The sequence below is a fragment of the Pygocentrus nattereri genome, chromosome 20, assembly GCF_015220715.1.
Source record: "Pygocentrus nattereri isolate fPygNat1 chromosome 20, fPygNat1.pri, whole genome shotgun sequence".
NCBI classification, from domain to species: domain Eukaryota; kingdom Metazoa; phylum Chordata; class Actinopteri; order Characiformes; family Serrasalmidae; genus Pygocentrus; species Pygocentrus nattereri.
The window spans coordinates 8,317,919-8,340,942 of record NC_051230.1 but is presented as its reverse complement, the minus strand read 5'-3'; the positions used below and the strand labels follow the sequence as shown (position 1 = coordinate 8,340,942).

The following is a 23,024-nucleotide window of genomic DNA, read 5'->3' as shown; positions in this document are numbered from 1 at the left end:
TTTCGTTTAAACTTAGTTTCATTCTCTCATTTCACAATAATTCATTCTCGAGACTTTTAAAAGAGCGCTACAAAAAGTTTTCAAACTTGATTCTGTTATCGGTTCACTCAGAGGTACACAATATCTCTCTCGTATCTTTTTGTCAGGACTTAACAAGCCTACATCTAAGCTTATTAAACCTCCTGTAACCCAAAAACAGTGCAAACAGTGATGCTGCAAAATCTAGCAGTTTAGTCTGCAAACAATTACAAGAATGGTGTCAAAGTCCTGATCTGGTTTCTGTAAGTAGAGCTAGAGATTGCTTATCTGAAACTGCCTGAAATCTTGAGTATTGGCCAAACCAATGCTGAACTGATCATTCTAGATTGAAAACTACTATGCTTTCTTATTCAAAGCACTTCACTTAAGAACTAAACAGTAGACCGTCATGTTCAAACCACTCAAACACTCTACTACCCCACAGGAAGAGTTACACGGTATTTTACACCACGTTTATTCCAAGAATGGCTCAGACAAACACCACATTGTGATTTTCGCTTTAAGGAGGCCCAGTATTTAGAGTTGCTGTCTAATAACTAGTTTATCTGATCATTCCTTTGTTATATGAAATCAGGTGTGCTGCTGCTTGAGTTCAGCAAATCCATGTAATTGGCTGGAGTGCAGTTCGAAACACGCACTTGAAACATGTACAGATGTTCACAGACCACTAAGCCACGTATACCATATAAAGAGCTGTTAAACAGCAAAAGTTTTTCTTAACCTTGGAGGATGTTGGTCATCTCAGCTAAAACTTTGTTTTCTCTGAAATGACGCCAGAGTTACCCACCTTCACACCTTCCCCTTTTCATGATTACGTTACTTTTCTGCAGCAGACAGAAAATACAGAAACATAAAATACCATTACATCACTCACGAGTGGGTGAATTACTGTAGGTCATATTCTGTCTAAAAATATTTTGTGTTTCTAGAAAAGCTGGAAATACTATGTGTAGTGAATCTGGGAAAGCTCATGAGAATGCATGTTTTGACTTGTTGTCTGGCACTGTTAGAGTATAGCCAAACCAATGACAGTGCAGGGTGAGTCAAAAGTCACAGGACAGATTTTATTTTTTATTTTATTATTGGTTATAATTGGCATTATCACAAGCAAATTGTGTATGCCACCTTCAGCACTGCATCGTGGAGGCTTGTAACAGCATAAAAATAAAATGAAATGGTGTCCTGTGACTTTAGACAGTCCTTTGCTGATTTGGCCCGGAGGACACGACGTCCATGATTTCCAAAAACAATGTGAAATGTGGACTCGTCAGACCACAGGACACTTTTCCACTTTGCCTCAGTCCATCTCAGATGAGCTCAGGTGACAGCGTTTCTGGGTGGTGTTGATATCTGGCTTTCACTTTGCATGGCAGAGTTTTAACTTGCACTTGTAGATGGAGCGACTGCGTTCACTGACAGTGGTTTTCTGAAGTGTTCCTGAGCCCATGTGGTAAAATCCGTTACAGAATGATGTGGGTTTTTAATGCAGTGCCGCCTGAGGGATGGAAGGTCACAGGCATTCAATGTTGGTTTTCTGCCTTGCCGCTTACTTGCAGAGATTTCTCCAGATTCTCTGAATCTTTTGATGATATTATGGACTGTAGATGATGAAATCCCTAAATTCCTTGCAGTTGCACGTTGAGAAACGTTGTTCATAAACTGTTGGACTATTTGCTCACGCAGTTGTTCTCAAAGTGGTGAACCTCGTCCCGTCCTTGCTTGTGAACGATGCTCCCTTTATACCCAATCATGACACTCACCTGTTTCCAATTAACCTGTTCACCTGTGGAATGTTCCAAACAGGTGTTTTTTGAGCATTCCTCAACTTTCCCAGTCTTCTGTTGCCCCTGTCCCAACTTCTTTGGAACGTGTTGCAGGCATAAAGTTCAAAAGTTGCAAAAAAACAATAAAGTTTGTTTATTTATTTATTTTATATGGTCAGAAAGGAAACAGACTTCAACAGTTTTAGTTAACCAGTGCTATAGATAGATAGATAGATAGATAGATAGATAGATAGATAGATACTTTAGTGATCCCAAAGGAGAGTTAGCAGCCAGTAGCAGACACCTTTACTGACTAATGTGAGTATCAGTGCTCAATTGGTTCATTTCATAAACTCAGATAAACAGCATAAAGTCACAAATACTGTGCCTTGTTGGCAGCAATGTCCACGTCAATCCATGGAACTTCAGTACTGTCTGGTAGTATAGGACAGTGATCCACTCGTATGACATGTTTTGTTGATCATCTAAGTGAAAATAAGTAAACATCAGATTCATTTATTTATTTATTTTGTCGTTTTTCACATCTGCACTTTCTGCTGATGTCAGCCTGGATTACTGCCCTTTCTTGCCTTGACTGAATGTCTTGCTGTTATTGTAAATACTGATGTGACTGCTGGGTTGTTTTTCATGTGCAGTCCTAAGGAAGATGCTGCTGTGGCTGACGATCTGGAGTGCATCAAGTTCTTCTCTTTCTCCCTGATTGATGGCTACGTCTCCTTGGTGATGGATACAGAAGCTCAGAGGCAGTAAGCCTTGACACTCATTTGACACAAGATGTTTGACACATACACCTACACATTACACCTTCAGAAACTTTCATGCCATCCCTTTCTAAATCTATAGGCATTAATATGGAGTTGTTCCCCCTTTGCAGCCATAACTGCTTCCACTCTTCTGGGAAGCTTTCTACAAGATTTTGGAGAGTGTCTGAGAGTTTTTGCCCATTTATCCAGAAGAGCATTTGTGAGGTCAGACACTGACGTTGGACGAGAGGGTCTGGCTTGGAGTCTCTGTTCTAGTTCATCCGTTGAATGTTCGAAGGGGTTGATGTCTGTGCGAGCCAGCAAAGTTCTTCCACACCAAACTCACCCAGCCATGCCTTCATGGACCTTGCTTGGTGCACTGGGGCTCAGTCATGCTAGAACAAAACAAAGTTAGAATAGCATAGAATTGTCCAACATGTCTTGGTATGATGAAGCATTAAGATTTCCCTTCACTGGAACTAAGGAATCTAGAGCAACCCCTGACAAACAACCCCATATCATTATGCCTCCTCCGCCAAAAGTTCTCCTGGCACTCGCCAAACCTAGACTCATCCATCAGACTGCCAGGTAGAGAAACTGAGTGAGTCGTTACTACACAGAAGGCAATTCCACTGCTCCAGAGTCCAGGGCTGTGGCAGAGGCGTCTTATGACGATGCCACGTTCTAGAGTCACTGATCTCATCAGTACGACCCGCTCTGCTGCCAGTGTTTGTCTATTGAGATTGCAAGACTATGTCGTCGCTTGACACTTGTTCGACTACTAAGCCTAGGTATTATTTATGGTTGGTAAAATAAGACGAACCTAACGGTTTGTTGAAGGAAAATAAAAGAATCAAACGATCTAAAAAATGCGAGAAGACTCTTCGGATTTCAGAAGTGCAGGTCATTTATTCTTCTTGAGCATGGAGAATGCTTCCCAAAGGCCTTCGGACAACTCCCACAGATACAGGGTTTGTACACATACCTCAGTAAAGATGAGGTGATGTCACCCCACCCCTTTTTGTTATCTCTTAATCTCATTACATCACCATTATGTCCAAATTGATGATTTTCTTCTGCCCAAACATCTAACTTATGGAATCATTATATCCAATTATGGAACCATATGGAACCATTATCTCCAAGTCCTAGCACATCCTAGCACACCCTAGCACGATTGCTGGTGTTTTTCCATCTTGGCCATTCGGCCTTGAGAAGTTCATAAGTTCACTTGCCTCCTATAAAGTGTTTTTCTTCCATCTTACGCCCTACTAAGGAAACTTGTTTTAAGGCCCTTGTTCCAATATGCTAGGCCATATTGTTCTTTGTTTATGTTTCATCCTGCATAATACAAGATATTTTAATTTTGGGAATCTTTAATTTACACCAACTATGTGCTTAATTTTATCCACCGGTTAGCAAATGGGTGTGACTAAACAGCCGAACTCAGTAATTAGGAGGGGTGTCCTTATACTTTTGTTCATATAGTGTGTGGAATGAGGCACCTACTCTGATTTACTGATTACTAAGACTGATGGTAAATAATGACGGTGAGCTGCTTAACGTCAGAACGCGCTGTGGCTTATGTGTGCATTTGGCAGAAATGTCACAGCCATTCTTTGATGTCTCGCACACAGCTCAAGTGCTCGGTGTGTGCTCGGTTTCCAAGAGCCCTCGGAACCAAAGTCTAGCTGAGCATTAACATGTTTCAGAACAGAAAGCAAAAAAAAATCTGGCTTATTTTTATCTGATTTCTGATGCAGTGTCGAAATGTCTCAATTTCTCAAGATAAAGATCTATTCCCTTATAGAGAAGTCACATGAATTTTACAGGAGTAAGACACATGGTTTGCGCGCGTTTTACGTGTGAAGTGTATGACTTTTCTGCAAGGGTCGTGTTGACGTAAACATACTTTCTCTTAGAGTCATAACTAATGTTTTCGAATTCGTCATTATTGTGATTCACTCAAAGTCTTTATTTATAGTAAGTTGTTATTTAGGCCTAATGAGTCACAGTTTAATAAATAAAATAAGAAAAAAACGTTTCTTTCCTGATGAAATGACCTTTCATACAAAAAGCACATAAGTAAAATGTGGTTATATTGCACTAAGCATGTGTTAATCATACAGTTACAGCTGTGCAGCTTTGCATGGGAATTTTTACTGGGTAATTTGTTCAGTTGGCCACCACCACAAAGTATTGGTAGAAAACTCCCACTTAAAATGTTATTAAACTGGACAGAATTTATTTGCTTGGGGGGAAAAAAACCCACTAATATTACAATAAATACGAATCGTTTTAATACAATAAGTCACATTTTTACATCAGTTTGCTGAGTCAGTCCTTTAATACATCAAATCAAGGCTAAACATGTACTGGTGATAGAATTGAACAAATCCATGTTATGCTGGGGCCGTTGAGGATGCTCAGGAGTATTAAAGATTGTCGCAGCATTAAAGATTGTTTGCATTTGTTATATTTGTTTTATTTCACAAGCAATAACACATCGCTGAGATGGATGGAATTGATTTAGTGCCCTTTGCAAAGGACTGTATGTACTTGTATTGCTATACTTGGGGGGGACCAAACTTTGGTTATGTGGAAGGGAAATGTTTTGCTAGCCATCACAAATTTGAATGCACTTGCAGTTGTGTGCAAAAGTTTGAACACCCCCTGTGAAATGACATGTTTTATTGATTTTTTTTTTTTTTTTTTTTCCTCTCATAGTGAAAACAGCTCTACAGAGAACAGTGACGTTTTTTTTAGTGGACGAAAATTGTGCTTTTTGCACAGGCCACATTTTATGCCAGGTACACGCCATGGGGTGGGGTGCCAAAACTTTTGCACACACCTGTATTTCATAGGCACTGCATTTTTACAAGGGAAAAAAAAAACCTAGAAGAACAAAAAACGTCTAACGGTAAAGGTGCGTCTACCTTGTCTTGGTGTGTATCTAAGAAGGTTTGTTTTTCAGAGACGGAGTTGAGAAGCTGGTTCTGATGAATGTGTACGTGTGACTTTGCAGATTCCCTGCAGATTTGCTCTTCACTAGCTCATCCGGTGAGCTCTGGAGGATGGTTCGAATCGGGGGCCAGCCGCTGGGCTTCGGTGAGGATTGACTGATTTATTTATAATCGCTGTATTATCGTAACAGCAACTTTCAAGGAGAAGGAAAAAAGGGTCTGAATTTTAGTGTAAGCTCTTTTATTTGTTTTATTTATTATTTATTATATTAAGGGATTTTTTTTGGTTCAGTTAACTAATATCCACACAGTGTAAAGGGCAGCTGGACTAAAAGGCTTTTTTCGAGGAACTCCAGGAACTTGCAGTGTTTACAAGAGAGTTCCAGCCAAGCGATGGCGCAAACACAGTCGAGACGAACACTATAAAACCATCAGGCGTAATTTACCGCCACACGCTGCTGAACTCTGTCACATAATCTCCAGAGTGACCCTGCCAGCTGCGGATGTTGCTTCTGCTGGTCATGTATTTTATGTGTGTCCACCGGCTTGCATTTCTGTGCGAGTTATTGGATAACAGAAAGGACAGATCTAGCAAACGACAGCGTCTGCATACTGTAAATGATTAACTTCTTATTTTTCCTCTCTTTTTTTTCTCTTCTCTCAGACGAATGTGGGATTGTAGCTCAGATCTCTCAGCCACTAGCAGACAGTGACATCTCGGCCTATTACATCAGCACATTCAGCTTTGATCATGCCCTGGTGAGAGACACTCTCATTCATAAGAAGTTCCCCTCACTTACTCGGTGTTGCTCTTGTGTTGGGCTCGACCGATATGAAAGTTTTGTCACTGATATAGATCTCAATTTTTAGAGTTGAGATTTACAGTATCAGACAATACATTTTTTTTTTTATAGTCAGAAATGTTTTAAAAAAAAACTTCATTAAGACACAAGCACACTTAAATATGGCATTTGTCTGCACATTTTAGTGCACAATTTCTATTGACAGTATTTAAAATGTAAAAATAAAAGAAAATCAAAACAAAACAGTACCCACTGCCAAACGAACAAAAAGCAAATAGAATAGGAAAAAACATGTAGTTGTCATACTTCCAGTGCACACTGGATAGCGTAGAAGTGAATCCCCCTGGCTAACTTGCAGTGAGGGCTGTCCAATTCCAGAAATTTTGCCGTCTACATCAATTCCGATCTGAAATGACGGGCATTTCTGGAGTTGATTCTAAGAGTTTGGCAAAAATAAAGAGTAATATATTTAACATACAGGGTAATTCAAAAAGATTCATCCGATTTCAAAATGATTGATTTCACTTGTAAGTCATTACAGAGCAGTGCAGTAAACTGTAAACTGGTTTAAATGAGCAGAAAGTTTATTATGTAATTGTACAAGTGCTGCATATGAACCTCCTCCAGCTGGAGGGACATCAACTCCATAGTCCATCCCATTGAGCATGTCAGGTGTCGCTGCACTCACGGCTCTTTCATTGAGATTTCGGAGATCATCCAGTGTTGCGGACCCACCAACAAACGCTCTGAGCTGTTGGAGCTTCACTGCCCACGAAAATCACGATGCGCAGTTATGACGAATTCACTCTGATTGAAGTGGAGAACGCAGAGCGCTTTCTGCTCAGGGGTCGCATCTATTCATAGACTGAAGGGAGCCATCTTCCACTGAGAGTCAGAAACTCTATAACCCCCTCTTACAGTTGGTATGTGATTGGTTCCTAGGTGCCTCACGGTTGTAAAAATATGGTGCTTTGAACTCAGATTAATCTTTTTGAATCCCCCTGTGTTTGACCCCAGCAAGGAAATCTGGAGAGCTAATTCTAGCTGTTTATCCAAGCTGATTAAAACAGGGATGATTTTGATCCCTCAGCTATGTAGATGTTTTGGCACTGGCAATGTTTTTTGATTATAAGCCAGTTTTTCGTTACAAACTTTACATTTTATTTTGTTTTCTAACGTGTCTATCAGTGTCTGTGTATTTCTTCATATGGTTTGTCTAGACAGTGACAGCAAAATATCCCTTACTCTGTGTGTGCAAACCTGAACACTATATAGATTTGAGTTTGAAGCTTTCGAGTCAAATCGCCACTCTCAAATGCCTGGAATTAAGGAATCAATTCTTTTTGGAATCGAGATTCAGCTTTTCTTGCAGCCTGCGGCTAAAGCAGCAGACCTCATTAACAAAGCTGCAGTCCAGTTTGAGTCAACAATATCTGAACATCCCAAGCATGTAATCAAAGCGAGGAGATAAGAGTGTCAAGACTGTGTCTGAGTCTGTCTTACTTATCGTTACCTACCATCACAGCTTGTATATTAATACCAAGAAGTAAAACAGAAACGAGATAAAAACAGAGCTCGCCTCTTAGAAAAAAAATTCCTAAAAATCAAATCAAAGCTAAGAGACTGAAACTAAATAAAATGGAAATTTCAAAGCCCTGAAGTTCAGCAGTTGGCTGTGATTAGCTTGCGGTGTCTGTAACTCTAAATCCCACAGCTGTGGGAGGCCGGATTCAAAAGCTTCACAGATTATTACCGCAAATGCTGAAATACGTCAGTGCTAAGGTCAATGTTACTTTCTTTTTTGATTGTGCTAAATGAATGCACTTGGATTCTTTGGGGCTGATTCAGTCTGTGAAATGAACTCCTCCTTTAGCTTTTTAATCTTTCAGAAAAGTCCTGGACATTGTTGGGACCAAGGGCTATCCCCTGCCACCCCAGGCCTCCAACATAATATTATTTTTTAATACCAGCTGTTTTTTAGTCTCCAAAAGATGTCAAAAAGGAAAGAGTCTTCAGACGCCGAGTTTGTGAAAGAGGGGAAAAGGCTGCTGCTTTATTTCAGCATCAAGTGGCACAGAGTCTGCATGAATACAGTGTTCCAAACAACAGCTTATGTACCATTTATCTGGGGTAATTTGATATCCCCCCGCCTTACTTCTCAAATTTTCATATTAGCTCATTCTATAATAGGTACATCTCTTCCATCAATTTGGTCATCGCATGATGAGCTCACTCCTAAAAACTGGTTTCAACAGGTTTTTACCAGTCTGCTTTACCTTTCGAGGTCAACTTGCCCCTCTCTTCACTGGGTCAGTAAGTACACACAGGCCTGTCTATGAGCCCATGAGTCTCCAGTGTCTACAATCTCCTATGCAGACAGACTAAGGCTGACCCTTTGTGAGAGAATCCATATACTCTGTTAGACAATGCTTCCTATTTGGTTATTGATTACAATATCTAATCTATTTGATTACTGATTAAGGGAATATTTATTCAAAATATCTGTCAACATATTAATTTTTACATAAATGAATGCCTCCTATACTAAAGGGATGAAGAAAGTGCAGAATCAAAGGGCTGTAGCAGATCAACAAGGCTTATGAAGAAGACATGTCTCACACCAGTATGGATGTTTGCATCTGGCTTGGCAGTTATATTGACATTTATCTTCCTTTGCCTAAATTCGCCAAGCTACATGACCACTCGTCTCACAGGGTCAGACTTGCTCTTGTAGCGTGAATACACATTTGGGGATAACCTGTACTTTTGCTACTGGATTGCGATGCCACTTTCTAAAACCCGCCCCCAGATTCTCTAGTCCATGTACCTCGAATGCAAATCTGCTGGCTTATTTTTTCCCAAACATACAGTCTAGAAATCTGAGAATCTGGGATGATTCCTTCCATTCAAACCAGCACTGGGCTGGGAGCAGTGGAACTGTGCTCTCTGGAGTGATGGAGCTCCATACAGTTCCTTTGGGATGAGTTGTGAGTTAGAACTAATCATCCAACATCAGTAGATGACCTCAGTAATATAGTGCAATCAAAGCAATCCTCACAGCAGTGTTCCAACATCTAGTGTAACGTCTTCCCAAGAAAGAGGCTGTTACTGCAGCAAAGGAGGACAAACACCTGATTAATGGCCTTTAATTCAGAAGAAACGGTGCATGAGCAGGTGATCTGGGCCTAGTTTCCCAAAAGCTGGGGAGAGAGTGTTCACTGTGATGCTCGCTCTACCATTTAAGAATCATCTTCGTGCTAAGATGCTTACAGGAAACCCAGCCCAGGTCATGTTTGTAAAACGTGTTAATATTTAGTTCCCACCAGTGCCTTGTGACTATTAGGCACAATGTTCTGCGTTGATTTTGGAAATAACGGATGAGGCACAGAACATTTAGCTGCATAATGATCATTATGAAACTTTGGAAGCTTCCTTTTTCAAAGTTGTGTAAGGATAGTGAATGAAGGGAGATCACTGTATAATCCTCTCTTCCTCTGTCATTTAATCAGCCATATAAATCTCTATCGGCCATCTGGTGATTGCTTCTAATCCCCTCCTCCGATCCTGCATGTCTCAGGAGAGATGTTACCTAGATAGTAGCGAGCATATTGAATGAGATGAGTAATGGAATCTCCCAAATGATTAGGACCTGTCCTAGCCAATCTATAGCCTGCTGAACTGCATATTATATCAAAGTGAATCCAAGGACGTATTAGTAATCATAATGTAATGATGATGTTATGAATTAAAGTCAGGTAGTGCAGCCAAGAGTTGTTCACGGCTATTAAGGGAATGCACTAAAGCTTTTTAAACCTAGGCGCTACCTACTGCCTGTGTGGTATATGGTCAATTACCACAGATAATTTCCCTGTATTTGGAAAAGAGCAGGAAATCTGGACTCAAAACACCCTCATAATTGAAACCAGTGGGCAGTTGCTTCAGATCAGTTATCACAGACCACCATTTATTCATTTTATTTCCAATCAAAACCTGGAGTCTTAAAAAAACACTTAACTTGTGGAAGTTGAATGAAAAATGTTTTCCCCAAGTTGTTTTAAACCATTTTTATTGCTTTATTTGTTGTGAAATTTTCACACAATAAACATACAACATACAACAAAACTGACAATAAAAATGACAAAGCCAATACAAATGGAAATTCAAGGTCTTGTCCCGACAGTGCCGATATATTTATCAAAGCACCATATGTTTAGAGCCGCGAGGTGCCGAGGAACCAATCACATAATAATTGATGGAGGAGGTCATAAAATTTCTAATTGTCACTGGAAGATGACTTCCTTCAGCGTGAGAGGAGATGGAGACCCCTGAACAGAAAACGTTTAGCGTTCTCCGCTTCAATGAGAGTGGATCCGTCCTAACTGTGCAACATGATTTTCATTGGTAGTCAACCTCCAACATCTCAGAGCGTTCGTTGTTGGTTCCACAGCACCGGATGATCTCCGAAATCGCACTGAAAGAGCCGTGAGTGCAGCGACACCCGACATGCTCAATCCAGTATGGGGTGAATTGACTATGGTCTTGATGTTGTCCGTCCAGCTTGAGGAGGTTCATACTGAGCACTTGTAAAATTACATGATAAACTTTATGCACATTTAAACCAGTTTACACTTTACTGCATTGTTCTGTAGTGATTTACAAGTGAAATGAATCCTTTTGAAATTGGACGAGTCTTTTTGAATCACGCTGTGTATCAGATTTTGTAGTAATTTTGTGTGCTCACTCTTTGCCTTTTTTTACAGCTTCCGTTCTTCTCAAGAGACTTGCGTTCAGTTTTTCAAAGAAATCTGCAGGGATGTTTTTCCACACCTGCAAAGTTCAGTCTTAGAAGTTGGTTGCATTTGTTTGATTCTCGCAATTCAAGTCATCCCAAATACACATTTAGACTCATCAGCTCATAAAACCTCGCTCCACATCTCATCTACCACAGGGCTTATTAACAACTGCCCATCCTTTCAGACCCGTAGCGCTGAGTCTTCTCACAGTGGAAGGATGGACAGAAACACATGGCTTTTTTCAGATCTGTTTAGTTTTTAAGTTTTAACGCTGTTTGGTGGTTTTGCACAATTGTTAGACCATATTCTTTTATTTATTCAACTCTGTTTCTGGAAACTCCAGTTTACTTTGCCTGGAAATTAAATCAGTGAAAGGGTGGTCTCTGACAATACTGTAGAAGTTGCCCATTATCTTGTATTATATTGTATTATTATATTTCCTGTGATAAATGATGGTACGGTACAAAGGTAGCAGATAGAGATTTTATTGAAAAATGCTGAGTTTATTTCTTTCAAATATTTTCTCTCTTGATGCTCTTCATGGTGTTTCTCCAGGTCCCAGAAGAGGACATAGTGAGCGTTACAGACATGCTTCAAGATCAGAGAAAAGACGTCAGATGCTGAACTGCCCATGGGACGACAGAGTGGGACATGTGATGGGTCCAGACAAATAACACTACAACCAGAAGAGTATTAATCACCGTCTGTGTTGCCATTTCCACCAAAAGTGCTTCCACAATAATGTGTCTAGGCTTGGACTGGCTCAAGGTCACGTCCTATCAGACAGCTTTGAGTGCAGTTTCCATCCTGAAACTTTGGCGCTCTTATTGCACTTCAAATTGGCGCTTTGCTGTTTTGATCAATAGGACTGTAATACGTCTCTTGGAATGACAGCAAGTGTTGCAGGTTCTCGAATGAGTGGGAGGTGCTATTGGCTTTCAGGCCTTACTTTTTTTTTTTTAGTGAGTAAGTGACGTTAGTATGCAAATAACGGTTCATCTTCAGATCTTTTGATGTGGAACTTGAGGCGCCCTGACATTTTGCATTAGCATGTCCAGTTTTTTTCCAGGCGTTTTTTGGTAGCGCAGAAAACACTATCGGTGTTGTATTCATATTCCAGTATTGTTGTAATAAGAGATTTTTGTATGCCAAACTTATTTAGGGTTGAACATTTAATTTGAGATGTAGCATTAAATTGACTCCCTGAAGAAAAGCTTTATTTGGATAGTCATCCATAGAAGACCAGTTACTGAAACCCTATTTTGGCCCAAAAATGGGTATTTCTTTTGATAAACATGTCAAATGCCTTGGTGAACGCTTCAGTTTTACCATGTGTGACAATCTTGTTTTCACAATTTTTACTAGTATCTGTGAGTATAGTTCATTGACAGCATAATGATTTGAGGGAGTATGTGATAAATAAGGTCCTCAGTTAGTGCTCATTTGATTTCTGTGCCTCGAGCAGGGTTTTCATGAGGACGCAGTTTGCTAACAAACCTTTTGAGTCTATAGTTGTTTGGACAGCTGTTCCACTGTTGACTGATAGGAAATTTGCTTTTCTGCCTTTGACTGCTCAAATTGTTAACCGGCCTCAGTGTTGGCCTGCAGTGTGTTATGGTCAGTTGAAACTGATCTGATTCAGCTGTTTGATTTGGCTTCCATAGATTTGCCAGCCAGGATTTTGTTGTATCAGACAAATAAATCACTGTTGTCATATCAAAACCTTCTAACCCAGTTATTATTATTATTATTATTATTATTATTATTATTATTATTATTATTATTATGTTTATACACCATTTCAAAACACCTGCTACCCTTTACTTTGCGAACACTTCATGAGCACGAGGAATGGACAAAGTCTTCTAACATTTAATAAAAATAAAAACAGGATATCTGCATTTTATATATGAAGAATATTTATATATATATATATATATATATATATATATATATATATATATTATTCTTTAATATATTGGCTGATTGTAGGCTAACCCCTTTTATTTACATATATATATATATGGGGTTAGCCTACAATCAGCCAATATTTTAAAGAATAAAACAAATTCGTATTATTCATGGGTACAAATGCTCCATCCGATTTAAAAGGTAAAATATTTTAAAATGTGGTATGTGTATACTGCTATAGATGAAGAACAAGCTTGAGAAGTAATATTGTTCATTTTATCTTTTTAGACATTCTCATATATTTTTATTTTATTTTATTTTTTTTACTTTTTGCGCAGATGCCCAGATATTCCAGATTTTTTTATATAGAGAGTTTCATAAAAGTTATCCATTTTCTTTTCCAGGTACATTTTATATCGGACAAAAACATTTGTTTATTTTGTTTATAACTGCTGCTTATTCAATAAAGTTGGAATTCACATCGTATTATTGCTTTTAACTTTATTATTACTGAAATTATGAGCCCGGAGCCTAATGTGATTATTTCATATTGAGTTCATATGGAGTTCAATCCTAGTTGGTCAGAAATCACACTGGGTGAAGTTTCTACATGCTGTGCTCTGAATGTGAAAGCTTTTGTGTTGTAGTAAGTCTATGACCAATCAGCAGAAGACTGTTCATGTTCATGAATTCATTCACAGGTTTCACTTCTGCTAAGAATGGCTCCACAAACATCATGACTTTTAATTGTACTTTTTATGACCTCTCTTATTTATACGTTATACAAAACAAAACTCAAGGACAGTTACACAAGTTACACACGAGGAGTGACGCCACAATCAGCCTCACTTTGGAAGAATGTTTCTAAAACTGTTCAGTGGTTATAGAGTGTTGGGTGTGTCATCATGTTGAAAGCCATTTGTAGAGAAATTATCTGTGAATCCATAGATAACAGGGAATCACTCCACCAAAAGAATTTTATCAATGAATCATTCAAATTAATTAATTAAATTTTAGCCTGAAACATAACCAAGAATCAAATTAGATCAAACTATTTAAAATCTAGTTAAACAACTAGGTTGCCTAAAATTATTCATATCCAACTAAAATCTAAAATATCAAGCCTGTTACCTGAACTTAAGTTACCTACATTCATATATACCTATTCTAGGTTACTTACAATTATATTGATTACTTCCTAAATTCTAATTAAACTAACAGAACTATGTTGCTTAAAATTATTGAGCTAACAGCTAAAAGTAATAACTAGACTATCTTACCTAAAATTACATTATTTCCTAAAATCTAGCTAAAATACCTAGACAAAGTTATCTAAAATTATATTGATTAAATCTAAAATAACTACATTAGTTTACTCAAAATTATATTGATAACCAAAAATCTTAACTTGCCAGGCATACCTAAAGTTATATTGATAACCACCCAAAATCTATCTAAAATAACTAGGCTATTTCACCTAAAATTACATTGATAACTACCTAAAAGCTGTTTAAAAAGTTATCTAAAGTTATATTGAGAACACCCTAAAATCTATTTAAAATAACAATATCTAAAATTATATTGATGATAACCTAAAATATATCAACAATAATTAGACAATTAATTAAATTAGTTAAATCTACCTAAAATATCTAGACTAGTTTTCCTAAAATTATGTTGATAACTACTTAAAATCTGTCTTCATTACTGTGAATAATTTACCTAAAATTATTTTGATAATTACCAACAATATATCTAAAATAACTAGACAAGGCTATCTGAAATTATATTGATAACCTAAAATCTAAAATAAGTTGTCTAAAAGTATAATGATTAACATAAATTCTATCTAAAATTATATTGATACCATAAACCTTTAACTAAAATAGCTAGACTAGGTTACCTAAAATTATGTTGATAAATACCTAAAATCTATCTATAAAAAATGGATTAAGTTATCTAGAATCACTACCTACAATCTGTCTAAAATGACTAGGTTGCTTAAAATGATATTGATGTGCACTCTGATGCATTACATACTGTATTGCGTGTCCCTGTAATGCAGTACCACATAAGTAGTGTTACTCTTTGCATTAATGTAAATGGGTGATTTATTAATAAGTAACTAGTTTACTTACCCCTACTTTGTGAGTTTATCTAAAAAGCTGTCGTCTACAAACAAGTATGAGTTGCAGGCTGCACATTTCAGTTTCTCCTGCTGTCCACAGAAGTAAACTTATGTAAACTAGTATGTTTTATAATCTGCATATGTACAAACATTTGCAGATAGAACTAAAAAGTTAAAGTATATAATATAAAGAATCTGACTTTTTCTGAATTATTGGTACTCTTGATAACGATGTGAAAAAAAGGCTGTGGAAAAAAAGTCTTAATCAGCTTGATCTTGTACTGAAAGTGTGACACAAATGTCTTCAGTGTGATACACTGATTCACTGATAAGTCTGTCTGGAAAGGAATCTAATTCTGTTTTGCCCTCCAACTGAGAATAAGGTTGATGATTGAAGAGGTAAAGAATTCTCCATAGATCACAGCTGCACACCTGCATGAGTTTGCTCCATCCTTGGGTGACCAGAGTTTCCCAAACTACCATGAGATGCCACCTCCATGCTGCTGCTGCTGCTGCCATACATGAACCACTTTTGCTTTTCAAGAGATTGCTGGCTTTTCTCCTACCTTCCTTATCATTAGTCTGACAGCACATTGTGAAATCTTGCATGTGCAACTGTCTGAGGACGGTTAGATGTATTTCTGTGAATACGTATCGTCAAACCAATTATACCGAAAGGGATGTTTAAGGTCTTTGCTGTGGCTCTGTAGATCTTTCCATTCGAGTGTTGCTTAACAATGTTTCCCTGATAACTTTAAGAAGCGCCTTCACCATGATTGGTACCTGTGTGTGAAATCTTCCCAACAATGATAATGTTTTTTCATATTTATGCTTTTATACGCCTGGAAATCATTTTATACATTCGCATCAACTTCAGTGTTCAGTGGCATGAGCCTTCATATAAAAACGTTTTTAAGATGATTAAAAATGCATATTCAGTTTTGTCTGTCCAAACTTTTGACTGGTACTGTAGGACACTAAATCTCGATCATGCAGGAACAAACCTAATCATCAATGTATTTGAAACATTTTTTTTTTTATTTGGTATTTTTATACTGTTATAGGCTCTAAAGTCTGCAGGGTAATAGGGTTCCCAGACCAGGATTGAGCACCCCTGCCACAGAAGACCCACTTTAGTTTTCCTGAAGAACCTTTCAATTGATGGTTCTCGATGGATTTGCACAATGAGGATGTTCCCATTGCCAGGTTGACGTGGCACAGATTTGATTATTCCTCCTAATGTGGCTCAGATCTGACGTTTTCAGGGCTGTGTGGGCACACAAATGTGATTCTTTTCAAATCCGACCTGAGCCACCTTCCTATGTGGTCCTAGATCGGATATATGTCTGATTCATGGCCATCCATGGAAGCAGTGCCGAACAGAAGTTAAAGCCTGTAAACGGTGGAAAAACACCTTTTCTCCTTTCACCTTTTTCTCCTTCGTCGCTCTAATAATGGGGGGCAGTCGTGGGCTGGAGGTTAGGGATCTGGCCCTGTGACCGGAAGGTTGCCGGTTCGATCCCCAGGGCCGACAGTCCATGACTGAGGTTTCCTTGAGCAAGACACCCAACCCCCAACTGCTCCCCGGGCGCCGTGGATAGGGCTCAAAAAAAGTATCACTTAACTTAATGAAGCTGAGAGCTGATCAGAGTTAAAGATCTTCTCAGCAAAGCTCGTTCTGCTCGTTAGTTTGTGCTGATGATGCTCATGATTCGTTTACATGACATCACTGATTAGGATGTGCATTTCAGAATGCCGGTTCGTTCACATTAATGACAGATCTGAATCACTTACATAAATGAGTGTGAACCACCGTGTGACAGAGATTGGATTTGACTTTATTTGACTTTATTAGGTACTGTTCGATTGCTTATTAACACAAATAGCTAATCAGCCAATCACACGGCTGCAACTCAAAGCATTTAGGCATGTAGAGGTGGTCAAGACAACTTGCTGAAGTGCAGACCGAGCATCAGAATGGAGAAGAAAGGGGATTTAAGTGATTGAACGTGGCATGGTTGTTGGTGCCAGACGGGCTGGTCTGAGTATTTCAGAAACTGCTGATTTACTGGGATTTTACTCGTCCGAAAACGAGAAAATATCCAGTGAGCGGTCAGTTGTGTGGACGAAAATGCCTTGTTGATGTGAGAGGTCAGAGGAGAATGGGCAGACTGGCTCCAGATGATAGAAAGGCAACAGTAACTCAAATAACCAACCAGAATCTCTGAGGAACGTTTCCAAAACCTTGTTGTAAGTATGCCAAGAAGAATTAAGGCAGCTCTGAAGGCAAAAGGGGGTCTTTTACTAGCAAGGCGTACCTAATAAAGTGGCCGGTGAGTGTAGCTTTAGCTTCAAGTGTGGAGACCTACACTTTCAATTGCACACCTTCAAGCATTAGGTGACCACATCTGCCTACTCACAGCATGTTCTGAGGAAGCAGGCTTTCGTGGAAATGCAGTGCCTGCTCACTGGTGTGATATTGCATCAGTGTGTTCTTCATTAATGGTTATTTAGAGCTTCCCACCACTCTAGTGGCATGATACAAATTTCCTTCCTAATGCAACCCCCGGCTTCACCGACTCAACTAGCCCAATTGGAAAAGAATGAGTCAAAAAGAGCCAACTAGAAGCCATGACCTGATATAGTTGTGCTTCAAAGTTTTTATTTCAAATATTAATAATGATGATGCCATTAGCACTTTTGGCATAACTACTAAAGACGGAGTCCTGTTCAGTTTCTCTACATGGGCAAAGAGAGATCATTCTCACTCTCTGATGTATATGTTGCAACACAACTATGTCTTATGTTTTTCTCTTGCATCAGAGGTCTAACTCTGAACAAGTGTACTGATAACCAGGAGTGATTAAAACGTTATCATTATATGGTTTCTTATTTGGAACTCAATCAGAGGATTCTGGTTTTGCCGCACTACCGCTGAATTTTCAAAAAAGCTTATGTAAGACCTCAAATTCACAGGTTCAGGCAGGAGTGCAAGAACTAAATGCATTGAACAGACACTTTTGACTGCGACTTGTTTGCAGACCTCGAAATAAAACCTTTCCTATTCCACATCAGAGAGAGGTGCAATGTTGTCTATGAAATTAAAGACAAATACACCCTTTAAGAACAACATGCAGCAGGCTTTGTGGTTGAAAAGGGTCTTATAGACCGTATTCAGTGAGGAACTGAGGTAGAGAATAGTAGGACCTCTTGCTTTGGAGGGGAATTGCAGGAAACACTCATGTATTAATACTCACACAGTGATCAAACATGCTCTTATTGCTCACATCTGTTATGGAGAAGCTATGTTTAGCTATTAAAAGCTGCATATTTGAAACATGATTTGTGCATTCCATTCAAGTCATAACATTTTACTCATTGTGTACTTCCCCTTTGCACATTTTTTCAATATTTTATCACATAGACAAGTGACAGCATCACTTGCTGTCAGGAGTCATAGAGCTGGACAAGCACCTGACCACAGCACAAGAACAATTACTTGATGGATGGAACAATTTATGTAAAAAAATATATGCAAGATTGCATGCACAAGCAGATGGATGGGTGGGTGGTCAGATGGACAGACAGATAAATGGATAGATGGATGGATGGATGGATGGACAGACGGACAGACAAACAGATAGATGGATAGATGAGCAGATGGACAGAGAGATAGATGGACGGACAGACAGACAGACAGACAGATTCCTGCAGTGTGGACGATGAGTAGGCCGGCTGTGGGTTGGATGCGCCTTGTTGCATTCTGGAGAAAGGCTTGCTTTAGTGCTATTTGCGGCATGGCCCAGTAACTGACCCTCCACCCAGTGAAGATTTCATCACCTGAAGTCATGGAACTGTCGCGGTGCAATCATGAGGCTATGAGTGGAACATGACAACGAGCAGTATGAATCCTATACACACACACTGACTGAATGTATCCGTGTCTTGTGGGCAGAACTTCAAAGGAAATAGTATTACTCACTCATATAGTGTACTTAAAACAACTGCGGTGGTCAACAGCAGCATTCACACCATATATAAAATATATATTTTTTTGTTTTTCTTTACCGAAACAAACATCTCGATCGGCTCCATCCACAAACAGCCCATCTTATTCGGAAATGCATCAGTAGCGAGATAAGAGCGTGATAAGAAATGACCAAGAAAAAAAAAACTAAAGTGAGCATCCCGATATGACACGTCATGTGTGTTGACAGAGAATCTTCCAAGATGATGCAGCTTCAGACAACGTAGCACATATTGGTTTTTTTTACGTGTACCGCTATCGTTCAGGCCGTAGATGTTGTTAGATAAGGATGTTTCCTCGTGTGACTAAGCCTCTCTGGGCTATAAAACATGGCTTTGCTCTCTTCTGGCTCATACACACTTATCCCTTGGGTGAGCTGGCTTAATAGCTAACTGCAACTTCCGTGCGGGGATCCTCAATAGTTATCCTCATGAAATCCACAGCAGGTAACAGTAATATTTACCTTAAATATTACTTGTGTAAATATAACCAATTACGCCTTATTTAAATACGCTACGTTAGTAGCACTCCTGTCTACTAAGGCTAATATCGCATTTCTCTCTTTTCTTTAGGCAATCCGCAAGCATGCATCAGTCTAGCGATCATGTACCTGCTCTGCTTAAGGGTGGCCACAGTTCCCATATGCAATGTGGTGTCCTCGGTAGAACAGTTCGAAAAAGAAATGAAAGATGTTTTCCATGAATATGTAAGTATTTTCGACATTTCTTTGTCAACAATACTGTAATGTCAAATGTCAAGCTGCATATTCACTACGTTTGTATTAACCATAATTACAATACCACTCACTTTTATATAGACACCATGAGGCATGCTCTTAAAAACAGAGGTTCCTCAATGGTTCTTGGCTTGGTAGGACAGTAATAAGACACACATGCGTTTGTTAAAGAGCAACTATAGATCGTAGAAGTTCTCTAAAGGTGGATTCCAACACTTTGTTGAGATATTAACAAAGTCACCTAGACGAGCTTGACGTGAGCTGGTGCTGTGCAGAGATCCAGGGGATAGGATGTGCACAACTCAAATGTATTTGCTGTCCAAAACTGTCAGTGAACCTACGTGTTTTGTTAGTGATGATAATGCCAAAAGTTGGTAAATCTGGAAAAAAAAAACAAGTTTCTTTTACCTTTGAAAAATAGGTTTTAGTTCAAAACGTCCAAACTGTTGTCTGGTTTTTATCACCACCACTGTAAACAATACTGGGTAACATTTTATTTGAAGGCTACTTGCTTAACAACGTCATAACACATGAATAAGTATCATGTGCTTTTCAAGATAGTAGTTATTTATGGACAGCTTATGCCATTAATCGCAAGATGACAGGATGTTTAATGAAGTGATGAAGTAAGCCTGGCATTTTAATGGGGTAGGCATAAGGGTGACAGATGTAACATCATAAAAGCTGAACTTTTGTACTTATAAAGTGTTTTTATTAAGGCTTCTGCATAGCCTTGCATTTGAGGCGAACATAGTTATAACAGTGTTATAAATGAAACAAAGTGTCCCTCACTTTAGTTTAAGGTCCCCTATGTCAGTACGGTATTATTGCGTCGCTAAACATCTTAGGTTATCTTGTGGTTAATAACATATTCTGTGCATAAATACTCAAGTATTGCTTTATAACTGTTATGCAAGGCTTACTTATGTGTAATAAAGTCCTTATGCAGGTGGCCTTCAAATGAAGTGTTATCCAGTTCTGATTTTAGTGTTATACAATGTCTCCTGGCGTCATCTCCAGGTGTTATGAAAACAGATTCATCCAGAAACAGAAATGACAGCTGTCAGATATTGACTTTCTCATTTAATGCTGCAGCAATATTATTAATACTATGCGTCTAGTAACATGAGTTTATATGGCATTTGATTATTGCGGGTAATCGCACTCATTTTTCAATATTTCTGCAAAATTAAATAGTTACAATAGTTAAAGAGATACACAGTCATTCAGAGAGGTTTGGTGTGAAATGCTCCGTTCTAGAGATACTAGAGAACCTTTCACAGTGCTGGCGATAGGAACATCTCACAGGAAGTGGTTTTGCGAGGTGATTACAATTATAAAAAAATAAAACGTTTCGCCCATAAAGTACAGTTTTACATCAAGCTGCTCTGAAGATCTTTGTTTACGTCCATCAATGAATCACGCCCTAATTTTGAAATATTGGTGGAATTTCCCTTTTAGCCTGGTCCTAACCTTCACGGCCTTCTAAATGGATATTCTAGTCAAGGACTAGTCAAAAGTAGTCCTGGTTAAAGTCACATGAAATTATTGGTTTTTAACCAAAGGAAAAAAAGCAAGAAAAACCTACATTGCTTGTGAAAATGAAAATTGTGAAATGGTTATTATATATATAATCAAACGGTTACTGTTAAATACTCAAGCTGTAGCTACACAAACTTTAGACCAAACCAAACGGACGACTGTTCCTGTCATGCTGTAATAAATGCACTATTAGTCAACTTGACTCTTTTGAAGAAGTTTCCACTGGAATGTCGAGATGCTTTATTGAGTAATTATACATTTACATAAATTGCTAATCAGTGCTGGGTAACGGAAAGACGGTACTGTCTGTTCACTTGCTGTATTTCTGTCCTAACAGAAAGTCGTTAATGGAGCGAACGGGCACTGCTTCCACGAATTCCCTCAGCTGCACTTTAACTCCACACCAGAATTCCAGAGGAACCGTTCGGCTATCTGCGGGATCAACTACGTGGCATACGCACTTAAAGAGATTTTCAAATATCAAGAAGTGTTGAATTACGATAAAAAGCAGCTGATTGGTAATTTATCCGTGGCTAGTCACAGAGTGAAAGACCACGTGAAACCATGCCTTCAACACGTCCTCAAACATCGTGGAAACTTTAGCATTTACCCAGAATTCCCGGCCCAAAAGGATACCTATAAACTCAAACAGTGGGGCTGTGCTGCGTTGAAACACTCTTTGCAATTCCTGGACCAGCTGCTGATCTATCTGAAATCCAACCATACCACAATGTCCACAACGTCAGCCAAGAGGCATTTTAGATTGTAGTCCACAATTTTACTTTCATTGTTCATTTTGTTTTGCGAAATTTTGTAATATGTAATATTTAAACGAGCACTTCTTTAGTGCTTTATTTATTTGATATATTTATTTATTTTGATATACTGCATTTTCTATTCAGTATTTATTAATAAACAATTATTTTGCAATATCTTGTGTCCATTTTGTGTTGTGATTTTAGCCTCAGTGGGAATTTTGAGTAGATTTTAAAAAATTTTTTAAACTGAATTAAAAAAAGAAACTTTGAACAGCACTCGTTAGAGAAGCAGGTGCACAGTTAGTTCTCAGAATATAGCGTGTAATTTGCAGGCTGCGATCCCACGAGATAATCATAATTAATCAACTTGTCATATGTGCTAAGGAACTGACTTGGCTCGTGTTAATGTTCTAATTTCGATGCGGGGTGTGTTGAACAGATAATCCTCATGATTAATTGTTTTTACAGAGAGAAGGAGGGTTCGAGTGGGAGGGGTTCCACTGTGGATAATCTCATTTACATACATCATGAGTTTTAAATGCACTATAAACACAAAAGCTCTGTTTACAGTCTTAAGACTGTAAAACGTCCTTACCTGATCAAATCATTTTAAATGCACTAATATGAGCACATTTTTCGGAGCGTTGCCCAAAAGCATCTTAGCCCAATCACTCTCTCTACCAATTAAGGTGATCTTGATACCAAGATGCTTTCGGATAACTGGGCACATATGCAGGGTAGTTATGGCTATAAGCTGTGGATATTCTTATTTGTTTAGCACAGACAAAAAATCTTTT

At 38.6% G+C, this 23,024-nt stretch overlaps 1 protein-coding gene across 1 annotated transcript in view; it reads left to right on the top strand.

Moving 5' to 3' along the window:
- castor1 (cytosolic arginine sensor for mTORC1 subunit 1) overlaps positions 1 to 12,855 on the top strand; it is a 28,551-nt gene extending 15,696 nt beyond the window's left edge. Inside the window, exons 6-9 of the mRNA XM_017705061.2 lie at positions 2,459 to 2,569; positions 5,592 to 5,674; positions 6,194 to 6,288; positions 11,681 to 12,855. Coding sequence (XP_017560550.1) covers positions 2,459 to 2,569; positions 5,592 to 5,674; positions 6,194 to 6,288; positions 11,681 to 11,749 — 358 coding nt within the window. The 3' untranslated portion in view covers positions 11,750 to 12,855. The remainder of the gene's footprint in view (positions 1 to 2,458; positions 2,570 to 5,591; positions 5,675 to 6,193; positions 6,289 to 11,680) is intronic.
- The last annotated feature ends 10,169 nt before the right edge of the window (positions 12,856 to 23,024 follow it).